Consider the following 16,852-nt stretch of genomic DNA (forward strand, 5'->3'; position numbering starts at 1 on the left):
GAGCAACTAAGTCTGTGCACCACAACTACTGAGTCTGCGCTCTAGAGCCCACAAGCCACAACTACTGAAGCCCATGCGCCTAGAGCCCATGCTCTGCAACAAGAGCAGCCACGGTAATGAGGCACACCACAACAAAGAGTAGCCCTTGCTCACAGCAACTAGAGAAAGCCCACGCACAGCAGCGAAGATCCAATGCAGCCAAAAATAAATTTAAAAAATAAATAACTTTATTTAAAAAAAAAGAATCATAGAAAGAAAACCCTTTGCCATTTACCAAGGTTGCACTGTGATGAAGCAGTTGAAATTTTCTCTGAGTTGGGGCAATGGCAAGCATACTGCTTTGTTTATAGGTATAGCTTTAAATTTTAGTCCATTGGGACCAACAAGGGCCAATGGCATGGATGGAACTAGAAGTGTCTCCTCCATTCTTAATGTGATGTAGGTGTGAGAAGGATACTATAGGAAGAGAAAGCAGCCCCCTTCCTGCTCCAGGAGGACAAGAAGATGTTCTAAAGGAAGCACTGACTGCATTGAAAGTACACACAGAAGGTCAAATAATGCTGCAAGCCTATAAGCCTGACAAAAGCTTTTTTGATGTGTGGCAGGTTACAGTTATACTGAAATTATGAAAATAGTTTTCACTTGTTAACAGATGTCTTCAGCAGATTGGTAAACATCGAAGATTCATCTTGGTCTTTTGTTATTTCTATCTCAAATACTACCTGCCTCTTTGCTTCATTATATTCTCCCATTGGATAAGGAATAACACAAAGGCATATGATGATTTACAAGTCAAGATATTTAATATTAGCATTTCATTAGTGATTTAAAATATACACCTTTCAGAATATGTGAAGTACAACAAATATGTACATATTTTAGGGTAAACAGAATAGAATTTCACAGCAGGAGATACATTTTTTACACCAATATTATGTTCATTTTGGAGCACAATGGCTTTAGTAAAAGATATAAAGTAAAATAAAGAGGACCATCAAAGCAAAAAAAAGAGATGAATTGTGATAAGTTATTTATATGTTGGACATTAAACAGTCTTCATAGATAGAGTGACAAAATGATTTATCATCCAAAGGGATGCTTCTGAGAGGGAAAAGGCACACTGGCCATAATTAACACTGGGACAAAAGACAAAAACCAGGACAAACCAGGATGTGTGGTCATCCTTCTCATGGGGACGTTTAATGACAACAAAACTCCTTTTGTGTTGTTTTTTTTTTTTTTCCAAAAGCCAAAACAAAACAAAATAGCTTGCTCATGTGCTAACAACTGGTCCTTTTTTGATTAACTGCTTTGTTTGCTAAAATAAAACTATGTAATCTGAATATAAATAATTGCTGACAACTGTTAGAAGAGGAAGAGAAATTCAACGGGTAATCTATTCAATTTTCAAATTGTTCTGATCATTAGAAAAAAGTTCCCCCTGATGTAAAAATTAATCATGATAAAGAAGTCTGCTGGGTACCATTTCTCAATTAAAATATGCATTTTATATTTTTAAGATCACCCACTTCCAATATTGACCTGGTTGGCAGACAGAGTTCATCTCCAGTCCCAGCCCTTATTGTCTGTGGCCATCAGGAGCACTGTGTTGAGAGGATTCTGAGGCCACCTTAGGGCTCAGCAGAAAGGCACATTGTGATGAGTTGGTGATGTTTACAGGAGACATAGGATATGGGGCAGTGACAGGTGTGGCAAGTATTGCCATCCTAGATTTAGAAAAATACCTGGTTTAACAATAATTTTGTGACAGATATCTAATACAAAAGAAATAATTACACCTTGTTGATCCTGCATCTTCTACCTCAATAAATCTACTACAGTGTAATTAATACACCAACTACACCACAGGAGAACAATGCCATCACTCTGAACTGGAATGGAGACAACTATCTCATGATTTCCACACATCACTGTTTTACAACTCTCTCAGTCCAAAATCAAAATAAGGAAGATCAAATTCTTAACAACTGAATAGAAGGTAGTAGGGCAAAAACCCAACATAGTAAACATGTAATTAATTGTTCCTTTGTTTCCATCCCTTACCTATTTTGTTGTCTGTGGGCTGTATTTTTATCTACTCGAGAGAACACTAAGTAATAAAATGAAAATTAAACTTGCTTTTCCTCTTGTAAGTGAAGACTAATATCTCAGTTTCAAAGAACGATTTTCAGCATTTATTTCACTACCACATATTTTGTATTATTTATCCTTCATACAAAAAAGAGATCTGTTTTGTGCCTTGTAATAAGGAAAATTTAAAAAGATATAGTTGATACATCTTCTAAAATATAGGAGGCGTCCCTAATATTGTTGCTGCTTTTGTGGCCGTGTATTATGTTCTATCTTTGGATCTTAATTCTCCAATTAAAAAAAAATAGGGCAGAATTAAATTTGTGTTGAGGGAGAGAGCCATCTTCAAATTGCCAGGCAGTTTTTGACTACACAGTCTACTTTTCTAAGAGTGAAATCCTATTGAAGTGGCTTTCCAAAATATTTTGTGGAAAATAAGAATTTATAGATGGTAACGCCTCGTTCATGCTCTCCAAACAGGTGACAAATTCATCAGGCAGCAGGGTCTGTTCTGGAATAGTTTCATTTGTTGATACATTTTCCAAAAGCATGGTGGTTTCCCTCTCTACAGGGTTTTGCATGTCTGGAGGACTGCATTCTCCTTGATTTAAAATGAGGCTTAATTCTTCAAGAAATAGTGTGTTGCTTAGCGAATTTATACTTGAGACAGAGAAAGAAAAGTTAGGATATTTTTTAAACCTGGCATTCTTTCCCATGTTTAAGCAATCAGTTGGTGGTTCCAGAGTTGAGGAAGCTGTTTCATCATTATTGCTGAGATGGTTTCCCCCAGTGAGAAAATTTGAAATCTGGGGTTTATACCCAGTGTTGAGATCAGGAATATATACTATTGTAGTGTTGGTGAGTAGTGACTTTTGCAGGCTGTCGTTTGTCTCCACGGATCCTGTGTTCTTTTCCCTTTTGTAGTCCATGGGTTTTTCTTCTGGGAGAAAGATTTCTATCTCTGTAATCACTGGATCAACATATAGGACCTGTTCGCTGGAATTATTATTCATAAATTCACTTTTTTCCTAGAAAGAAAAGACATTGTTTTATTTTACAAAAGAAGTTTAAAGGAGCCAACTGGATAATTGAGTAAGGACTGGAATTTTGCTTTCCCTCAACTTTCCTTTCCCCCTCATTTTTCTTCATATTGTTTCTCTTCCCATATGATTTCCTCCTTTTGTCTTTTGTTACCCTGCTCCATTCCAAGTGTTTGTTAAATTCTCCCAGGAGTAGACTGAAGGAAAGGAGTAATAAAAATAGTCCATGCTGTAAGCACATGCCTTTATTTAAAAATTTTAAAGAGAAAGAAGCCTCTTTCATATTAACTTGCAGATTATTTCAGGGCCTTTTAAAATTTTGGAGTATTTCTTAATATTATAGTTCCTTTCTACAAGAAAATACTTTGTTGCTTAAATAAAAGAAAGTTGGCAGTGGGGGGTAGTACGGGGAGAATCCTATTTTGCTTCCATTTGAGAATAAGGTTGTAGTAAATGCTTTGTGCTGTGGTTCTAAAGGTGTGCAGCTAGCTGCTCACAATTCAGACATGTCTGTGATGATCAATCGGGAGGGTGGGTAAAGAAAGTTTTTATTTGTATAAAAGCCTGATGACTCTTCTGGTAAGAAAAGGACTTGAGCCCTTCCAGCTGATGGCTGGCTTCCCAGGGCAAATAACTCCCACCCAACACAATTACAAAATTATAGCCACTTGCTATGGACTGAATGTTTGAGGCCCTCCAAAATTCATATGTTGAAGCCCTAACCCCCAATGTGATGGTATTAGGAGGTGGGGCCTTTGGGAGGTAGTTAGGTCATGAGGGTGGAGCCCTCATGAATAAGATTAGCGTTCTCATAAGAAAAGATAGGAGAGAGCAGATCTCTCTGTCTGCCACGTGAGGACACAGCCAGAAAGCAGCCATCTGCAAGAGAGCTGTCACCAGGAACCAGATCTGCTGGTGTCTTGATCTTGGACTTCCCAGCCTCCAGGACTGTAAGAAATAGATGTTTGTCATTTAAGCCACCCAGTCTATGGTATTCTATTGGAGCAGCCTGAACTAACTAGAACACTACCCCTTAGTCTTTGGGCAGAAAACAAAACCTCATCTGAAGGAAACCCTAAAGTTCATTTCTAATTCCAGGAGCCCAAAATGGGAAGGAAGTTTGACAAAGACAAAGACCTTGAATAAAGCAGCATGAAGGGTCATTCAAATTTTCTTCGGCTCTGCCTCCCCAAGGCACTTGCCAGGTTTGGGTGGGGAATGGCAGACATGTAATCATGGGTCAGATGAAGTCAAAGGAACTAGAGTTGCTATAGTAAACTGAGAAGAAGAGGGTGTTTTCCCCTTTTCAGGCTGGCATCTGAGTGGAGAAGTGGATGGGAGTCAGACCTTAGTGAAGGACATAGAAGAGCAACAGGGACTGTTCCAGTGTGAGGACAGTAAAGGAAGAGGAGGATCTGATCACAACGAGGGCAGGAACAATTCTCTGAATCACAGAATGTCCCCAGTTCCCTAGGATAACTAGTGGGGGAGCAAGACAGAACGACTAAGTGGAATGCATATCAAGACCACAGTGTTTATTAGTTGTAGTTTGGTGACTATATACTTGTCCTTCAGTCAGTTGTTAACTGTGTACGTTATTCTATATGTGGGTTCAGTTATTCCAGACCACCCGTCCACTGTGTAGGCAACATTAGCTCCTTCAGAATCAGCCACGTCCACACCCTTTCTCTCCTTCAAGGATCCCTCCTCTTGCTCCAGGTGAGACTTTCCTCCTCATCCCTTCATAGTCGTGCTTGATCAGTCCCCTCCCTCCCCTGCCCTCCCCATACTAGTCCTCTCAAGCCCGTTCAATTTAGTACAAACACGCTTCTGAGTCCGTACTGCTCTGGAGCTACTGTTAATACATTCGTCACATCAGTATTGAGAGTATTTGATCATGTGTCAGCATAGCCCCTTTCTTACTTCCCTTCTGGTCTACACTCATCAAAAGATATCTCCACTCTCAGTCCCCTTCCATTCACTTCTAACTGAACCCCTGGACCAGGACCACCAGTGACCTGCTCCTTGTCACATTCCACAGATGCATTCCACTTCTTATGTTACAGACCCTCTGCAAAGTCAGCACCAAGGACCCTTGCTTCTTGACACTTGGCCCACAACTCACGATGCTCATTTCTCTACCTTCCCTTTCTGCCTCTTTCCTAGGACGAGTCCTATTCCAATGGACACCCCCTCACTGACTCCTCACTGGCTTTAGCAAGAGTTTTCAACCCCTTAACAGTGTTCTCAGCATGGGCTGTGTAGTGGAATCACTTGGGAAGCTTTGGAAAATGCTGAGGCCTGGGTCTCCCCCCGCCCTCCCTCCTCCAAAGACCCTGGGTTGTGGCCTGGGAATCAGGATTCTAGCATGCAACCAAGGCTGAGAACTGTTGCCTTAGGGACTCACCTGGGGCTAGGGAAGGAGTTGGTTAACGGGCTCACTAGATCTCCAAATAGAGCCACTTTTTCTTGTTTTACAAATACTTGTCCTCCTCACATCATTTGAACAAAGGGTTCCTAGGCTAAAAATAACTTTTTTTTCAAGTTTGAAAACTATTGATTGGCAGAATGAAGTCTGAGTTCCATAATAAGGCCTCCTGTGATCTGATCTGACTCTGCATTCCCACATTATTCCAGCCGCTCCTCACATCAAGTGTTTCCACAAAGCAACACCCAACATGCTCTTCTCACCTCTGTGCCTTTTTTGCTCACGTAGCCTGTCTATTTTGAATGTCTTCCGTTTCTCCTGAGCGACTCCTTCCTGTCTTTTAATATGTTTCCTCTATACTCTCATCATGTTTGGTCTCATCTTTGTCACTGTACTCCGTCACTGCATTGCAATGCTTGAATGATGTGTCTGTCCCATCAACTGAGTTTTGCACCCCTTGACAGCCAGGCTGGAGAGCCAGAAAGTGTAGGAGCACACATAGCAGATTACTTCCCCTCTTCCATAATCAGCAGCAGCTCCTCCATAACTGGCAAAGTCCCCTATAGCCTCAGGGTCTTCCTGGGGCACCCTTCTATTCTTTGCTAAACTGGAAACCTGGCCCACCCCTGGTGACGCCATCTGCCATAGTCTCCTCACATTCATCTTCTTGAATATTCCACTGGGTCTCAGGAGCAAAGTGGTGTCCTCCTTGGGCTCCACCTGCTTCTCCAGTCTCATGTACAACAGAAGCCCCTTTGTGTCTCTGAGGCTCGATCTATTGAGATTTTCTTCCCTCTTCCTTTTGTCCCTGAAGACACCTTCCAATTGCTTGGCCACCAAGTAAGTGGCTCTGGCGCCTGGCTTACAATCTTCTTTTTTTTTTTTTTTTGGTACGCGGGCCTCTCACTGTTGTGGTCTCTCCCATTGCGGAGCACAGGCTCCGGATGCGCAGGCTCAGAGGCCATGGCTCATGGGCCCAGCCGCTCCGCGGCATGTGGGATCCTCCCGGACCGGGGCATGAACCCGTGTCCCCTGCATCGGCAGGCGGACTCTCAACCACTGCGCCACCAGGAAAGCCCTCACTCGTCTCTTTTGAATGGCATTGCTTCACTCTTTCATCTCTCTTTTCTTCCCCTAGTCCATTCTCTCAGCTCTCTTAAGTATGATTTGCAATGTGTATAATTTTTATCTTTACATAAGCTATACAGATGTGCAAATATGCACACATATTTCTTTATTTGAATGGAAATTCTACTCTAATTATTGGACTGCACTCGTGGTTTCAGCTGCCATTTAGTTTGTATGTGATGGTGTTTGGTTACCTGTAGCATTTTCACAACATTGCTATTTTCTATATTAGGAATATCTTCATAAAGCCACTTCGGTCTTAACAATAAAATTCTTCTTTTAATTCTAAAAAACAAAAAATGACTAAGAATAAGCATCTTACTTGAGGATTGGTGCAGGCAATTATCTAGGAGATTAGGAAATCTACTAGAACAGAATGCATAATTAAAACCAAACTTTCCGATGCAGAAACTAAGATTTCCATCTCTTACTTTAAAAAGTTATGTGGGAAGTTGATTCAATATGTTTTCAGATTTTCCTCTTCTCTCTATTGCTCTGCCTGTCTCTAATAAGCTGGAACATTACAAAACACTCACACTAGACTCAAGATAAATGGGAGAACCACCCAGGAAGTGAAACTATACACATGTTAAATATGGCAAACCATTATAAGCAGAGATGTCAGTGTGGAAAAGTTTGTAAAACCTAAGGGATATTTTGTAAAACTTTCCAAGGGGACCATAACCACAGAGAAATATTAAAGAGAACGTCATATGATAAAACTATAATATTTGAGCTCCTCTAATTGTAATGATTCTAAATAAGGTTGAGATGATAGTGGTGGCTCCAGACTTTCCTTATGTAGTTGGAGCAGGAGTCCGGGGAAGTTGTCTTGCAGTTGTGTGGCATGGTGAGAACACCAGTTTTTACTTAGGCTGTGTGCTTATTACAGATCTCTGGGATCGGGTGATGGAAAGAAGAGTGAGAAGCTGTGAACACCTCACTTTTCCTCTTAAGCTACCCCATGGCACTGCCACTGTGTTGAAAGCACTTTCTGCATTTACATAAAAATTGATTTGAGCAAAAAGGTTGTCCCGGGAGCTTTGAAGAAACTACACTGATCTCTGGCACATTATTATGTGTCAACAGTGCACCACAATAGATCAGACTCTTGTATCTGTTTATGCAGCTTCTGTAAGAACTTTTACTAAGTAACAACCAAATTAGCTGCATGGACTTTGCTTGCCCAATTTGACCTTGAACTGTAGGGTAAAAAATAATTTCTTTACATATATTTATACAATGTTTTATGGTTCAGTTTTTTAAATAATTCACACTCCCTTTGTATACCTAAAATTAGACCAAATTAGTAAGTTCATGCTATTGAAGAAAAGTTTTTATACAGCATACTGATACAGTGAGAAAAATATGTGTGTGTGTATATATATATATATATATAGATAGATAGATAGATAGATAGATACCACTCTTGTTTTCATTATATTTAAAATTGTTTTGTTCTCCATTTTCCAGTTCTGTTTCTGAAATAAGACTTTTACAAATAATGTAAAGTTATAGTAAAAACAGTATCTGCTCATATGTAATACAGTAATATTGGAGTTATCTCTAGTTTTATCTTTTTAAAAAGAATGCTTATTTAAATAATTAAATTAGCAAAGAATTGTTTTATTTTCTTATTTATCGTTACCAGTAGGAAGTTAATTTTTAGTTCGTAACAAACTTAATGTTATTTAAAATTTTACACTCTCTAGGACATCTTTGGATAATAACACAAATATTAATATGCTTATGCACTACAAGTTGGAACATTAAGATATTTCAAAGGGTTTTGTAATCAAGTATATTTTAAAACAACCTAAAATAAAGTTCCATATTAGTTTTCTCACCTCACAAGGGTACCAGGGATATATTTATTTATTTATTTATTTATTTATTTATTTATTTATTTATTTATTTATTTTTTGCGCTACGCGGGCCTCTCACTGTTGTGGCCTCTCCTGTTGCGGAGCACAGGCTCCGGATGCGCAGGCTCAGCAGTCATGGCTCACAGGCCTAGCCGCTCTGTGGTATGTGGGATCTTCCTGGGCCGGGGCACGAACCCATGTCCCCTGCATCGGCAGGCGAACTCTCAACCACTGCACCACCAGGGAAGCCCAGGGATATATTTATTAATGTGTAATTTAAAAGCTTAGCTTTTGAGGAAAAAGCCTATGTAAATTAAAAAAAATATCACTAGTGTACTTTATTCACAGTAGCTCATTCTGAATCTCTCTACTGCATTTTGATTATAAATTTCAAAGAAAGAAAGATTATCTCATGAAGCAAGTGATGGCAAGAAATAGAAACTCAGTGCCAATTAGGCAAAGAACATTCACATGTGTTACTGGACGAACTGGGGGACTGCCACATCAAACAACTCTATTAACCAATTAGAAATACCCAGTGCAACTGGTAAAATTTAGGGTGTCAAAGGCCTTGCTTCCCTCAAAGTCTCATTTTAAAATAATTAGGCATTGATCTTTATTATACTAATACCATATTGGAAAAAAATGACTGAAGGAGGCCAAGGGGACTGGGCATTAGGGCTGGATGCTAAAACACTAACACGATTGGTATCAAAGTGATGAATTCACACATTGCCACACTTCTCTTCACATTGATTCAGGGGATTTGCTTGGGTAGAACTTGAGGTAGGTTATGACTTAACTACTGTGAAGAATTCAGGCACTGTAGACAGACTTGAGGGCACAATGAGAAGGCTGCGTAGGGAAAGAAAGAACATGGGCTGATACGTCAGCTGTGTCTGGACTCCTGGCTTAGTGTTTGGTGACCTTGGGCTGAGCACTTAACCTCTCTAAGCCTCGTGTAAGTCATTTGTAAAATAGGCCACTGAGCTTTTCTGGCAGGATCTTGCAAGGATTAAATGAATGGAGTTTGGCATGGGTGGGTACTCAAACAGTTTCTTTTGTTTTGTCTTTCTCTCAAGAAAAATGTTGATGAATTTTTCTAGTAAATCACAGAATTGACTACATTTTGATGGTACCAATGTATGTCTAAATGAGAAAACAAAATTCTACAAAAACTTACCCAGTTCTGAACGATCTGTTAAATATCCCAATCAAAGAAAGAATTGCTAAAGTAACGGCAAAGAAGACCATTCCCAATAGAAGCCCAATGTCTTGTTGCCTATTGTCTGAAAGGAAAGAAAAATAATTTTAGGTATAATTTCCATCTATGTGACGCCAGAGTCATTGTTCTTTCTACTCTGCTCCAAGTGAAGGTCATTGATCTCAAAGGAAATAGGAAGGGGAAATAAAATTAACCTTTACCTTGGGCTGTAAAGTGACTGCCCTTCCAAACTGCACGACAATACCTTTTGTTTGAGGGAATTGAGCTGCATGTATCTGATGTCAGTGAATTGAGTCTCTGGCAAATGTGGTCAGCTTTAGATGTTTTTCTGAGCTTGTGCTTGCATATTTTATATTAAAAAGGTTTAGTGATAAACATCATTTGGTTTCTTCGACATGAATGAGAATTCCCAATTGCTTGAGACAGAGTCTAAAACTGGCCACAATCACAACTGAGTTGTTGTGGTTTTTTTTAACCTTTTGTACAAGACAGAAGTTATGCATAACTTGTCACCATTCTTTGAAATTTATTGTTCATGAATTTTTTCCTGCTGAAAAAGAACATTCACTCTACTTAGAACAATATATGTTATAAGAGAGAAATCCAAATTGCCATATATCTTACACTGACATTTTATTTTAAAAACAGTGCTTTTTTTGAATTTTGAAGTGGAATTAATCACCTGTAATCTTTAAATAATTATTATATTCAGCATGTGTTACCTACCAGGCTCATCCCATTTTCTCCCTAGTACATGAAAAACCCTATTTTCTATTTTCAAATGTAAACTTTAATTTGGACATGACTTGTCATGCTGGAGTTGGTTCTGAGCCATGCTGGGTATTGGCCCCTTCCATCCTCCTTCCTCCCCGGCTTTGGCAGACATTTATCGGATACTTATCATGTGTCAGACACTGAATTGGCCCTGCCCTAGTTATTCCCCAGCTGCACCTAACATGCACTTGGAGGTCTCCATGCTGTCCAACCCCTCTCCTAAAGCCACTGGTGGGCCAGGGCCAGTGTGGCTTACTTCACTCCAAAGTCCCAGTAGGGTATGGAATTAGTTTTCCTAGGACTAAAATACTATTGCTAAGGATTTCAAGCAACTAACGGGAGGTACTGGCTTCCACATATTCTTGTGCATTAGTCCTGGAGGAGGATGAGGAAATCTCAGGTTAACATGGGGCCAGGTAAAGGGGTTTGAGGAGTAGAGCAGAGTCACCAAGAGAATAACCTGAGATACCTGGCTTCAAACTAGATGCTGCCGCTTATCAGCTCTGTAACATCAGAGCATAATTGTGAACTTGCTGAAGCTCAAGTTTTCTCTTCTATAAAATAATACCTATCTAACAGAGCAGCCATGAGTTCCTAGCCTCCACAATTCCCACAGAAATATCAAGGTGCAAGTCTGTGCAGGCATTTGTAATTAGGAATCTGTGCTGAACCTAAGCACTTGGCCCATAATTGATTCACATAGCACAAATTCAGAGTACCCTTACATTGCTTCATTTCCCTTATAACACTTGCTGCCACCTTCCTTTTCTTGTTCTGTTTGTGGTTTCCCCCACTCCCACCCCACCCTGTCTATCTGGAATGGAAGCTCCATGAAGACAGGGGCTTTGTTCATTTTTTTCACTGCTGATTGCCCAGTACTCAGAATAGTGCCTGGCGCATAAAATGTGTGCCTGGCAACGTAGAATACTTTTTGAATAAATAAACAGAAGTCCAAAGAATGTCAATATCACCTGCCAAAGTTTTATACTATTTTTTGCCAGATTTCTGTGCAAGGAGATAAATGCTCTACAACCTGATCTAATATCTTTTTTATGCCTAAAACATTTAGATATGCTTATCAATGGAAAATACTAAGTCATACTAACAAATAAAATGGGAGCTGGTTTGTATAAGCGAAAGAGCACAGACTTCAGGATTTGAAAATTGGATTTGAATTTTAGTCCAAACAAGTTCCTCAACCTCTCTGAGCTCCAGTTTTCCCATCTGTAAAATAGATACATAGCACTTACCTCAGCAGGTTGTTTTGAAGATTGATAAAGATTTTGAATATTGAAAAAGATGATGTATATGAAATTCCTAGCACATGGTAGACACTCAAATAATGATATTTTTTAGGAAGAATTTTTGAGGTCTTGAGCCCCAGCACCAATTGAAATGAACATGTACCTAACCCAGAGCAAAGCTGGCAAAATCTACCTAAACCACTCCTTAAATTCAATTTTAAGCAGATTTTTGTTTGATTATTTTCCTATGGAAAGCATGTGGCATGTCTTACTGTCAAGAAACTTATGCCTGACACATGATTTTTCAGTATGGAGCATTTAAATGGATGATTAATAAAGACTACTCAACAAACCTAAGCAGTATTTTCTTACCAGAAGTAAGGTGTTCTTCAAAGATGGAAGCAATTAGAAGCCCAGAATTCTGAGTATCATGTTGAAATGATTTCAGTGTGACCTGGGGAACTTAAACAAAAAGAAAATAGTGTCAGCTTTTTACTTTTTGCACTTAGGTTACCCAGTTTCCTAAGAGAGTTTCTTCACTTGTTTGAGATGATTAAAGTAAACCAGTAACTTTAATAGGCTGGAAAGATGGAGTAAAAGCAAAAACCTGTGTGTGTGTGCGTGTGTGTGTGTGTGTGTGTGTGTGTGTGTGTCTTCTTCTTTTTATTAAATTGGGTAAATCCCAAAGGAGGAAACATTCAAAGGACAATAAAAACTACCTAGGGTTTGTAAGACTTCAAGGTGTGTCCACTAATTTCATGAGACTTCTAGGCAACAAATTCAAAGGAGCTTTATTTCATTCACCGAGCCAGAAAAAAATCACACAACTAGTCTCTACTTGATTCCTTCTAATAGATGATGCAATAAAGTTTAGGTTTCCTTAAGAGCCTCCAAGATGTGTCACTTTTGCCTTTGCACAGTCTTAGAGATGCTGTTCATGAACAGCCTCTTGGCTTCATGTAAGAAGACCAGTTTTGATTAGCAGACACTTTGAGGTTATAACATAAGCGTGGAATGCCATTAATGACTTCTCTCTGCTCCTTCCCCGCGGGCAAGGATCCTGGCCAGCCCTGTCTACCCGTAAAGCCTGTCAGAACACTGCTAATGAAATCTTCTGACCAGTGTGGGGTCAGCTGCCTTGGTAGCTAACTTGTTTTCAGCCTGAACTCGGAAGAGTCCTGGGTGGGCTTCCCTGTGGCACAGTGGTTAAGAATCCACCTGCCAGTGCAGGGGACACGGGTTTGAGCCCTGGTCAGGGAAGATCCCACATGCCACGGAGCAACTAAGCCTGTGCGCCACAACTACTGAAGCCTGTGCACCACAACTACTGAAGGCTGCGTGCTTAGAGCCTGTGCTCCGGAACAAGAGAAGCCACGGAGTGAGAAGCCCGCACACCTCACCTCAACGAAGACCCAATGCAGCCAAAAAAATAATAATGATAATAATAAAATAAAATAAATACATTTATAAAAGAAAAACAAGAGTCCTGGAGTTTCCTTACCCACCTCCTCCATCCTGATAATTAAAAGCTTCCAGAGGTGACTTCAAGGACACAGTTCTCCCAGCTGACAGAAGATATTCCTGGAAATGGTTCTAAGCTCTGGATCTCCAAGAGGGCCTCAAGCCCTATTTATTCAGTCATTCTGATTTCAGTGTTCAAATTCTTCTATTAAAAGAATCACTTTGGGGGCCAGAGAGAAATCACAACTTGAGGTGTCCTTAACTGCTACGGAGATATCATAGGCTTGTATAACAAGCTATGTGGCCAGGGCAACTCTCTTTGAGAAAAATATCACAGAGTTCCGATAAAAAGATTCCTATGGGTCTTTGGAAATGTTTTTAAAAGGCTGATCTGGGTGCAAACACAGGCTCGATTGAAGAGTGGTTTTCTAAGAACAATGGGTAGGGAATTTTAGAAGATGAAAACATCAGAAAAGCCAAAAGTTCTTTCCTGTGTTTTTATTCTCACTTCTCCACAGCAAGAGGGAAATGTTTCACTGTGGATTGTGACAAATCAGGAGCTCTTTCTGGCTCCTCAATGCTTCACTACATCTCTTTTTTCCCTAAGTATGTGGTTCCATCCCCAGTGGTCAACAGCCAGGTTTATTCATCTAAATAAGTGTTTTACAGGCTTATGTTCATTCTCAGGGAGCCCAAGCAGGAGCCTGCATCTACATTATTTTACAGTTTTAAGAAAAAGATTACATTAAAATGTAACACAACTTTCAATTTTGCAAAATCATGGGTTTATAGCATATGTTGCTGGATTATTTTTGTTTTCACTTTTATTATTTTAAAATTAGCATTTTTATTTAAAAATAATATATGATGCTGTTGGCTTTTAATACAGGTTAATATAATTCTGTTGTATAAACTACAGGTGGTTATTTGGCATGAACCATCAGTTATTAATTTGCATCACATAAAAATAATTTTCATATCTGACTAGGGCTTTATTAGCCCTAATAGAGAATAAACATAATCTTCCTTTAGAGTCTTTTTGTTATCATAGTTTCGAATCAACCAGGTGTATTAATTTAAATTAGATTAAATTAAAGTCATTTAAAAGAGATGCTTAATTATAAGAGGGTAATTTCACAAAGAATCAGATATCTGAAGTAAGACAATTTATAAACAAAACTGTCAGAGGAGAAATCAAGCCAATGACAAATTTTTTTTATTTATTGGAGTATAGTTGCTTTACAATGTTGTGTTAGTTTCTGCTGTACAGCAAAGTGAATCAGTTATACATATATACGCTGTACCTATATCCACTCCTTTTAGATTTCCTTGCCATTTAGATCACCATAGATCATTGAGTAGAGTTCCCTGTGCTGTACAGTAGGTTCTCATTAGTTACCTATTTTATACATGGTAGTGTATATATGTCAATGACAAAATTTTTAAGCAAAGGACTGAAATGAAGCCATATAGACTATTATCTTCATGACATACTGCCACCAAGTGGCTAGGTCATTTCTTCTTAAATCATACTTAATATTTTTCATTATAAAAGCAGTAACTATAATAGGAAAAAATAATTTTAATAAGAAAAATAAAAGAGAGAGGGGAAAAAAACTCTAATACATCCTGTTAATCCACCTGCCATGACTGAAAAGCATTGTTTATATCAACTTTAATCATCAGTGTATTGCCTAAAATGCTAGAAAAAAAATCTCATGGTATTTTCGTTATTTATTTAATATCTGCAGTGTTAACGTCTGTAAAGAGACAGTTCTGTCCCTGCAGCGGAATATTAAATTATGCTTTATGACTCTCAGCATATATTTGAGTATACTCAGAAACCCCAAATCATCTCTAATTTGGTAAGAATTTTTATATAACTTATACACACTGACATTGGACACTAGAGTTAGTCTTAACAGAAAGCAGTATGTTTATAGGGAGTTTAGAATGGTTTTAAAAAAAGATGTAGTTTCTTGTTCTTGGACAAAACTAGAAGCATAACTACATTCTTTGGCCTACCAAATACCAGCTTAATTTAATCAAATCCACTCAAAAGGAATTAGTTTTAGTGATAATGTATTCCATCTGTTTCTTAGGGATAATGTCAAATCAGTCTCCTCAGCCTTTCCCTCTACGTCTACCATGGGGCAAAGTGTGTTTTGTTATTCTTTTAAAGTGATGATTTATTGAGTACTAATTATGTTCCAAATACTGTACTAGACTTTACATGCTTTCTCTCATTTAATCCTTACAACAACCCAATCAGGTAGATAGTACTATTGTCCTCATTTTATGGATGAGGAAACAAAGGCATAAAAAGGATAAATGACTTGTCCAAAGTCACCTAGGTAGAGGTCCAAGAGTGAAAATTCCTACCTGGTTCTGGCATGCAATTTGTGCTGGTCACTGGCTCCATTAGTTAATAATCTCACTTTTGTAGCAGGATGGCTCCAGGTGGGGCAGCTGAGTCAGCCTTGCAAGCAGTGCTCGCATGCTGAGACTTAGCCATAACTCCCTGGGGCTGGCCAGTGTGTTAGAGCTGCCTGGCCTTGTAGGGCTCGGAACCCACCACAATGGACGATGGTTGGGCTAACCCGTTGAGCACTGATCCTCAGACTCTTCCAGCCTAGAGTTATCTTCTTCTGAACACCGACTATTTCCCTTTTATACAAGCAATACCTGCTAATTATAGGATGCTTGAAAAGTGTAGAAGAGTATGAAAAAGAAGATACAATTTTACATTTGTTCACAAACTAGAAACAATCTTTTTTTTTTTTTTTTTTTTTTTTTTTTTTGTGGTACGCGGGCCTCTCACTGTCGTGGCCTCTCCCTTTGCGGAGCACAGGCTCCGGACGCGCAGGGTCAGCGGCCATGGCTCACGGGCCCAGCTGCTCCACGGCATGTGGGATCTTCCCGGACCGGGGCACGAACCCGTGATCCCTGCATCGGCAGGCGGATTCTCAACCACTGCGCCACCAGGGAAGCCCAGAAACAATCATTTTTTTACATTTGTTAACAGTCTTTTGTGTATATCTGTACCCTAGTTGAGATCATGCTCTTTACTAAATGTTGTGTCTGGGATTTTTAAATTTAATATTATATCATGAACATTTTAAAATTTTATTAAAAATTGTTCAAAATCATCATACTAATGGCAATTTAATATTTCATGATGTTTGTACTGTGTTTATTCAATCATCCCCCATTGAGAAAGTGTATAGCTTGGTGATTTCCAACACCAGCTTTGGATTCAGATGAAACTCAGTTCAAATCCCGGCTCTACCACTTGGAGTTGCTTGGCCCTGGGCAAGTTGCTTAACTGCTTTGTGACTCAGTATCTTCATTTGTAAAATTGGGTAGTTACAATGCTTCATTCATGAGGCTTGATGAGATAGTTCATACAAAGCACTTAGTACCATGCCTTATACAAATTAAATGCTTAATAAGCATTAGCTATTGCTATGATTGGTCTTTTAGATTGTTACCAAATTCTTACTTTTATAATTAGCTTTTAAATAAATATCATTGTACATAAGACTCCTTTCCATAGCTCTGCTTATTTCCTAAGGCTAGATTTCTATAAGTGGAAT

General features: G+C 39.1%; 1 protein-coding gene and 1 long non-coding RNA gene across 3 annotated transcripts in view; one reads left to right on the top strand and one right to left on the bottom strand.

Moving 5' to 3' along the window:
• The window catches only part of LOC136794965 (uncharacterized), a 117,221-nt gene that overhangs the window by 43,276 nt on the left and 57,093 nt on the right, over window positions 1-16,852 (top strand). The window lies entirely within an intron of this gene.
• The window catches only part of IL23R (interleukin 23 receptor), a 53,454-nt gene continuing 39,070 nt past the window's right edge, over window positions 2,469-16,852 (bottom strand). Inside the window, exons 7-10 of the mRNA XM_059075964.1 lie at window positions 12,168-12,257; window positions 9,736-9,841; window positions 6,882-6,972; window positions 2,469-3,119 (exon numbers count right to left, since the gene is read on the bottom strand). Of these exons, the coding sequence (XP_058931947.1) occupies window positions 2,469-3,119; window positions 6,882-6,972; window positions 9,736-9,841; window positions 12,168-12,257 (938 nt within the window). The remainder of the gene's footprint in view (window positions 3,120-6,881; window positions 6,973-9,735; window positions 9,842-12,167; window positions 12,258-16,852) is intronic.

This window comes from Kogia breviceps, chromosome 1, assembly GCF_026419965.1.
Source record: "Kogia breviceps isolate mKogBre1 chromosome 1, mKogBre1 haplotype 1, whole genome shotgun sequence".
Classification (NCBI taxonomy): Eukaryota; Metazoa; Chordata; class Mammalia; order Artiodactyla; family Physeteridae; genus Kogia; species Kogia breviceps.